At 37.4% G+C, this 9091-nt stretch overlaps 1 protein-coding gene across 8 annotated transcripts in view; it reads right to left on the bottom strand.

Moving 5' to 3' along the window:
* Positions 1–1488: 1488 nt before the first annotated feature.
* LOC127413695 (echinoderm microtubule-associated protein-like 4) overlaps positions 1489–9091 on the bottom strand; it is a 125995-nt gene continuing 118392 nt past the window's right edge. For all 8 annotated transcript variants that reach the window (XM_051651032.1, XM_051651035.1, XM_051651036.1 and 5 more), the window contains one exon: positions 1489–7889. In XM_051651032.1, coding sequence (XP_051506992.1) covers positions 7395–7889 — 495 coding nt within the window. In that variant the 3' untranslated portion in view covers positions 1489–7394. The remainder of the gene's footprint in view (positions 7890–9091) is intronic.

Here is a 9091-nt window from a genome sequence, read left to right as displayed (position 1 = left end):
ATGTTGACTATTTCGAGACAACATCCAATATACTACAAATCAGGTCAATTTAAACTAATGTGACGGATAAAAAGAGACCATGGAACTTTTACAACTCAGTCCGATACACATTTGCTGCACAACCTCAGTATGTGATCTCCCTTACAAACAAATCTTTAGTTCTGGCAAACTAGCCACAAATTTGCTGCAAATTAGCCACTCATTATTTTCACATGCAAATGAGCTTGTGATTTGCCACAAATGTTTGCCAGAAGTTTGCAGCTCTAGTGATGAACCTGCAGCAAACCTTTGGCAACAATGGACGTTTTGTCGCAAGTTTGCCGCAAAGCCAATTTGCATGTGAAAATGATCAGTGGCAAATTTGCCATGAACTCTCGATTTTTTTTTTTTTTAAGAGCTGTAAAGCTGGCACTTGTGTGTCATTGGCTAAAATAGTCAGAAAATATAATGAACAAGAACGCAGGTCATGCCATGTGAGGGGAGAAACAAGTCCTGTATGTTATTAGTTTGGGTTGTGGTTCACAGTGTCCTCTTTTAGGATAACCAAAATATGGTTGCCCTAGTTTTAAAGCAATCAAGCTAACATACATATATAGCCCAATATGTTTGTGTATGTAAGAGAAAGTCTTTGGCCTGGTGAGTTATTTATTTAAACAGTGAAAGATCACGCATTCTTGTTGAGTCAGGAAGCCAGCCAGAGTGAACCCACATCTCTCTCAATGAGGTATACTGTAGAGTACACAAGTTCACCACAACATAACCGCAATGATACTCTTTCTCAAACTTGCAAAGATTGAAGAAATCGATAAAGACCATAAACATAATTCAAGGACAATTCCACCATGTGAAATTCTTGTTTACTGGTCCAAAAATCCAAGTTTAAAGGTGCACTAATGGGTGTAACATTCATTTTTGTTTATGTTTTGTTGGCTGACAACAGTGGTCTTGGACTTATACTGACACCTATAGGTGTGCATATAGCAACACGCAAAAGTAAAAGTTTTCAGTTCTAATGGCATTGAAAAAAGACCTCATTCAAAGTCTTATTTGGCATAACTGAAAGTGTATTATAATAGCAAAGTTATTGGGTCCTTCTAATTTTTTTTAAATTCTGCGTCCTCGTTTACTTGGCAAGGAAGATGGCAAAGAGAGAGCAGGTCAGTCAAGAGCAAAAAGCCAATCATAACAGTGGGCATCTACTGTCAAGTCTTAAAGGAGAAGCAGCACCAGTACAAATATATGACTGATTTTTATGCAAAAAAACTTTCATATTTTAATATTATAATTGAACCTCAAGGAACATAATATAAAAAACTGGAAAATAATAAAAACTGCATGTCATGACCCTTTTTATAATAATGATTATTTAATGATTGCTCAATTCAGTTTTATGGAATTTTGTCATACAACTGAAATCTTAAATATAAACTGAAATATTTTTCATTCTATAACTGAACAGAAGAAATCAGTCATTTCAAGAATCAAAACTGTTTTTAAAATTTTTCTTTATTTTCTAAAATCTTCAGTATATTTTCTGCCCATTGACAGGAATGCATAAGAGACAGATTGGCTCAAAATTTGTCACGAGAGAGAGAGAGAGAGGTTTAGCCTTTTTCATACTTTGTTAACATATAATTTTATCATTTACATATTCAGGATCGTCACCACTGTGGTTTTCATAAACATCATTGTTTATCAAAAAGGCTTCTATTTGAAAAATTAGCTTCTTCTCTGCACCTTTATGCAATGAGGATTTAATGAAACGACCTGCAAATAGAAAAGCATTTGGAAGTCCAGAGCTGCAGTCATGCCCAACATTTCCTCCAAGTGTAGATACAATCACCAGCTGAGAATCTAGACTGTATTTTCCCACCCTTGTGTATTACTTTCTCTCTCCCTGTGTATGTTTTGGAAATTAGCTCTTGGATATTACATATAAAAATTAAAATAAAACAGCTGTTTCCTCAATGGGTAACACAAATACATTGACATCAATGACTTCTACTCTACATCATTTCAGGTATCGAACTGAGAGTGCACCGTCTGTCCACACTTGTGTGTTTTACTTTCTTAAACACCAAAACCCTTCACCAGTACAATTCCAGCATATTTCTCATTATTTTCAAAATCAGTTACCAAAGCAAATCATCAATATGACATTCAAAAAAAAAAAAAAAAAAAAAATTCCATTTGAATGCTCCATTCGACTAACCATGCAATTCTCTAATACGTTCTTGAAAGTGATACTGTACAAGGTCCAATGAAAAGCCATGGAGTCCAACTTGTTCTCTAAACTGAGCAATATCCAGGCAGAGCTACACCGGACACAGTGCAACAAATTCTGCTGATCTGAAATATGTTTCCATGCCACAAGGCCACTGTACCTGCATCCGCAGGTGAATAATCCCCCAGTTTTCTCACAGACAAAAAAAGTCCCCTTTATAGTTAAAGAAATGAAAGAAAGCATTCCCCCATGCATTTCAGAGTACCTTCCTTCCCAGAAAATAGTTATATACATACAGGTACACCAATATATACACACACAACAAAGCCAGCCTTGAATGCAGTATCAAAGATGACAAAAAGGTTTTGGAAAGATTTACAGTTCAGTCTTCCCCTGCAACTACTGTAAAGCTTTTGTGGTTTGCCCTTTCTATTTATCAGTGGTTTCCTGTAGTTTCAAGAGGTTGATGAATACAGACGTTGCAACCTGGTCTCAAAGACCAACATTTTTGCTAAATTATTTTTACATGACTCATTGTAGATACAGTGGCAGTTTCCTGGTGAAATGAACATTAGAGGCGCTACACCAACAATTACTTTTAGTTACTTTCACACAAATCACAAGTAAAACGGCAGACCATATCAGTTCATAAACACTTTTCTACGGTGGCCCAGAGGTGCACAACACAATACGAATAGCAAAGCAAAAAAAAAAAAATAAAAAATACTGAAAACACAATGAAATTAACCAACAACATAATAAAATTAAGCCACAAAACAACAAAATGATCAGACAAGAAAAGGCTTAATTTCATTGTACTGTGTCTTTATGTTTTTGGCTTTATTTAATAGTGTTTTGGCTTAATTTCGTTGTGGTTTAATTTCATTTTGCTTTGGCTTTTCTGTTATTCTGTGACTTTATTTCATTTTTTTCTGGCTTAATTTAGTAGTTTGGTGGCTTTAATTGGGTTGTGTTGTGGCTTTTTTTTTTAGTCATGTTGTGGCTTCATTTTGTTGACTGTTGTGGCTTAATTCCATTGTGTTGTGGCTTAAATTTATTGTGGCTTAATTTCATTGTGGTTTAATTTTGTTGTGTTGTGGCTTAATTTAGAAGTTTGGTGACTTTAATTGGGTTGTGTTGTGGCTTTTTTTTTTTTTTTAGTCATGTTGTGGCTTAATTTTGTTGACTGTTGTGGCTTAATTTTATTGTGGCTTAAATTTATTGTGGCTTAATTTCATTGTGTTGTGGCTTAAATTTATTGTGGCTTAATTCCATTGTGTTGTGGCTTAATTTCATTGTGGTTTAATTTTGTTGTGTTGTGGCTTAATTTAGTAGTAGTGCCATTTATTTCCGATGTGTTTTCAGCTTTTATTTGCTTTGCTAATTTTGTTGTGCTGTGCACCCCTGGGCCACTGTACTTTTCACCCTGTTCCTTACTTAAATTCATCTTATGACATCAAAACTGTTACTGTAGCAAATGACTTGTAAGGCGATACATTTTAACACTGATCTGCATTACATAATCAAAAACATTTATAGTAAAAGCTTGTTCAACTGCAATTAAGTTGTGTGGTAGCTTCTCATACAGCATTACATTTGCAATGTAAATAACCGGGATAGGAGTCCTGAAATGTCAACACATGAGTCATAGAAGCACCACAAAATGACATGGCTGCTTCAGCAATTGCATTTTTCATCTCACATTTGCTTTTTATGACACTATCGGTTAGGTTTAGGTTTCAGGGAGGTAGGTTTTGTTGATTTAAAACTCAAGAGTATTAACCTTATAAACCTCAATCATTTAGGAGAACATTTTGATCACCTTTCACCCAACACAGTGAACATTTCACCCTGGAACTGCCGTTATATGTGTAATGAACCATGTAATGTAATTTTGCTAAATTGACACCACAGTCACGTGATTTTAATGAGATCAGGCTGACACCTTGAGATAAAGGAGTGTCAACAGGCCACACCTTCAGGAGTGCCAGTTTGCATTAAAACTGCATGACAACAAAAAAAAAATATGAAAAAAACTAAACAAAAAACCACCATGATAAATCTTAGGTAATCGAACTAAGGCAATCTATGTGAAAACCTTCCGACGTGCTTAAAAAACAGGAGCAGTTCATAAAGCATTGGACTTAAAAAAGGTATAAAAAGTAAACTGCAGACCAGCTGAGGGGCACGTCTTGCAGGACAACTCGTTGTCGCAACGCCATGTCTATAGCGCAAATGTTGCATAAACTTCACACCACACACCAAGTCCACATAAACAACCAGTTATCATTCTGTCTTTCTAAACTTTGCTAAACCACTAATCACATATTACTTCCATTTCATGCACTTGAACCAAAACAATCACTTGGATGAGACACATATGAATTTGAGGCAGTTGGGTATACAAATACCCACATACAATCCTTTTGTGTAATTATATACATATTACATAAGATTGTCATTCAATCAATAAAATAAGGAACAAAACTCAAACAAATGTAAATATGTATTTGAGCCAGGATTCTCAATTCCACAAGTCAAAACTCTGAGAGGATGAACCATGCTTTCAATGTCTCATGCTTTTATACTTCCAGAATGCCCAAACAATGTATATTAGTACCATAGATCGCTGCAAAAATTTAAAAGTTACCTTCAGTAGCTGCTCTGAGAATTGTGTTCACATCTCTTTTGGTGTAATATTGATGATTCAGGTTTGGGACAGGGTCACAAATCATCATCCAGACCAGCAATGGAGGCAACTTCACTTTGCAGCTGAGCCCTTGTGTCTCTCTGATATTGATTCTTTTGTCTGAGATAAATCGTTTCGTCTCATGACATCGAGGCATGTAACACATTAGCCTCTCTTGAAATCTGCATTGCATGCCGTTTAATTTTCAATGAGCAGAAACACGTCTTTAACACTTTCTCACATTCATCTGCTCATGCATCGAGGCAAACATAAAAAACATTTAGGAGAGCATTCCCTTACAAAAAAAGTACTGTGGTGGTACCATATATATGATTACCATATTTAGATACCAATTGGTGAATTTTTTTTTATTTTCAGAAACTTTTTGACAGCCGCAAGACAATGGTTGTCAGAAAGTGCACACATTTAACTTAATTCACCCTCCATGGAATTTTAAAGTAGGCTACTTCAAAGAATCCTTTGGTACATGTTAAAAACATATCATGGTATTACCATGGTACATGTCCAAAAGCCATCATAATACCATAGATAATACCAAGAAGGGTGAAAAAACATACTTTATTCCTTTAACTGTCTTTGTCTTTCATGTCTTTCCAAAAAGAGTGATCCTGAGAAACTGTGAGTGGAGGAAAGAGAGACAAAGAGAAAGAGAGCAACCACTCTTTGCGGAATGAAAGAAGCACCAACTCGCAAGCACATACACACTCACACTCACATTTAAGACTTGTTTAATCTTGTTTCTCTCATACCATAAAAAAACAAGAACATCTCAGTCCAATGAACAAAATGACAAGCAAAACAGTCACAAAATAAAACCTAAAAACAGCCTCAGTGAGAAGATGGAGTCATCTAGATCAGAGGTTTAAAATGGTTTGTATCTTAGCACTAAAGAGAGAACTGGGGAATATGTGTGGGTGATATGGAATCATTAAACAGACAGATGAGACTTTTGATGAATTGATGATGTTTGTGTCATTTGAGACTGAAGCTGAGAAGTTTTGCCATGCAGGCCCCATGTTAAGACAAATCAGGCTTTTGAGCAAGTAATTGTATGCATATGTGTGTGTAAGTGTTTCTAAGTGGCTGTGTTTGTGGTAAATGGAGTGCACTGCCAATTAAGCAGCAAAAATTGTGCAGTTCTCTGCCAAGTTCAAAATATTCAATGCATAGCACATGCACCGCCAATGACCATGGCGAACTGCTGAAGCAGCCAATGAAATCTTTGAGGTCCTTGAGTTCGACCAATGAGCCAGGGGGACCGGCCTGACATGTCCAAATAAGTACATCCTGTTGTTTTTGGCTCAGGGACAGTTGCTATGCAATCACCCACCAATGTTTACAGAGTGAGAGAACAATTTAAGATTTAAAGGGATAGTTCACCCAAAAAAGTCATAATTTACTCACCCTCATGTTGTTCCAAGCCCGTACGCAGTGAGGTATTCAGTGGAACACAAAAGGCGAATTTTAATATTGTGCACGAATCATATGAACAAATTTTATGGTTCTTTTTTTATTTTTTATTTTTATTTTGGAGCTTGACAGACCCAGTCCCCATTCACTTTCACTATATGGAAAAGAGTGGCCAGTACATTCTTTTATATTTCTCTTTTTGTGTTTAACAAAGGAAAGAAAGTCATATAGGTTTGGAAGGACATGAGGGTGAGTAAATTATGACAATTTTCATTTTTGAGCAAACTATCCCTTTAAGATTTACTTATTTAAGTGCAGAAACTATCTGAAATTTTATCATTTAATAAAAAGAGTAAAAACTTACCCAATTTATGTATATGCAACATGCCAAAATACATGAATGTGTGTATGCTCTGGTGTGCTTCTAATATGGTTAAATCATAAAATATGATGAATCCAGGCTTTTGAAAGGTCTCAGATTTCATTCATTTTCAATGTATTATGAAAAAAAAAAAAAAAAACAGTTACGGATGTATGTGTGCATGTGTGTTAGTGTTTGTATGGTTGTGTGTGTACGAATATGTAAACTTTTTGGTACGCTTGAGTGTCAGTGTGCATCTTTCCAAAGGCTTTAAAAGGGACAGTTCACCCAAAGGTAACAATTCTGTCATCATCGTATGACTCTTTCTTCTGTGGAACAAAATACTTTAAACAATGTTCACAGATCATAGAAAATGACTGAAAATGTCTCCTTTTTTGGGTTTGGAGCAACATGAGGGGGAGTAAATTTTCATTTTTGGGTGAACTATCCCTTTAACTACACATTACAATCCCTCTCAGCATCCAATCCAAACCACTGCCTCCACAACCACATGTAATGAACAAAACGTCAACATAAACTAAGACACGAAACGCAATGAAAACATTGAAAGGATGATAAAAAAACTTAGTAGATCCTGCTTTTGTACTCCAACAGAAAGGCTTCAGTGACATGCTGGTGCCTTTGGACAGGGAATCGAGCAGTCAAGAAAAGTGGGCGGAGCCTCCCTCTTACAAGGGTAGATTAAAGGGTGTGCCCTCGTCACTGGGCGTGGCTGTATCGTCGCTAGGATCTAGGCTGTCCTTGGGGCTCAGGGTGCTGTCAGATGGGGGCGTGGCCTCATCCGAAGGGGGCGGGGTTTCAGGCAAGCCATCCTGCTGTCCATTTGGAGTGGGCGTGTCCAGGGATTCGGTGGGAGTGGGAGGGGGTGTGTTGGTGTTGGGTTGGGTGCTGATGGGTAGAGAGGGTGGCACCTGCATGGGCTCAGTAAGGGGCGGGGGGACACTGGGTATCGATGCCAAGTTGCGAGGGGTAGAGTTGTGCAGCAGGGATTCACTCAGGCCTAAGCTGGAGTCACTGGGCACCAGAGCAGAGGTCTTCTCCACTAGACGCCACTGCATGACACTCATGTCCTTCCCGCCCGTTGAAATCAGGTGACTGTCACTATGCATGAAGCTTACATTTGTCACGTGACTGCTGTGGGCGCTGTACTTGTGGCTTGGGGCCTGCAATTAAAAAAAAAGGTCATAGGAATATCACTCAGATCTTCAAACAACTTATTTAGCGTTTTTTCGATGCATACATGAAAACACCTGCCAATGTAACTGCATTAATTTAAAATGATTAATTATTTGTGTAAATTATTTAAAATGCAAAAAATCTGAATTAATCATGGTTTGATAAAGTAGCTTACAATATTTTATTACAACGTAATTACACAGATTTCTGGACTACGCAACTATAATTGGCCGATCACAGCATTCTGCAGTCAAATATTTTTGTACAATGATCACTAAACTTTATATTTGACCATTGCCCATGACAACCAATCTCCTTCACTGCATGCTAGAGTGTCTCGTATCACTCTGTGTCTCTTTCTTCTCACATAATCAAGTAATTTCAACTTAAATTAAATCAACATATCACATCCATTAATTTATTAATTTGGTAAGTAGTTGTGTAATAAGCGTGATTATGCACAGTCAGATGATCATTATACTGCTAATTACTGCAAGACTCTTCAGACAGATCATATTGTCGTTCTGGGTTTATTATGCGATAGTGACCGGCTAACTGTAGACACGCAAAATTTAATTCTGCACAAACCAAAGCGAGGTAACTTTAGTAGTACAATCACAATCTGAAAAGAACACTAGAAAGGATAATTATGTTGACAGTGTATCAATGTAACGTATTGAACTGAATCGTTCTGAATTTTCAGAATCGAACTGAAAATAAATGAATCATGAATCTACTGTAATTGATTTGCTAAAAGATTCACACCTCAGTGTGACTTCAGATCTTTAGCAAAGAACCAATACATATCAATTTCTAAAATGAAACAAAAGCAATTTCAGAAGGCATAGATTTGGTTTGAATATTGAGGGGGACCAAATATGGGTCCAGTGGTCTGGGGTTGTCCGGGGTGCCCCCCCATCTCCCCCAAATCTGATTTTTATTTTTTTTATTTTTTTCACCCAATTTGGAATGCCCAATTCCCAGTGCGCTTTTAAGTCCTCGTGGTCGCGATGTGATTCACCTCAATCCGGGTGGCAGAGGACGAATCCCAGTTGCCTCCGCATCTGAGACCATCAACCCGCGCATCTTATCATGCGGCTTGTTGAGCGCGTTGCCACGGAGACATAGCGCGTGTGGAGGCTTCACACCATCCACCGCGGCATCTGCGGTCAACTCACCACGCGCCCCA

This window comes from Myxocyprinus asiaticus, chromosome 23 (genome assembly GCF_019703515.2).
Source record: "Myxocyprinus asiaticus isolate MX2 ecotype Aquarium Trade chromosome 23, UBuf_Myxa_2, whole genome shotgun sequence".
Taxonomy (NCBI): domain Eukaryota; kingdom Metazoa; phylum Chordata; class Actinopteri; order Cypriniformes; family Catostomidae; genus Myxocyprinus; species Myxocyprinus asiaticus.
The sequence above is the reverse complement of the archived record's forward strand: the minus strand, read 5'-3'. Positions and strand labels throughout refer to the sequence as shown.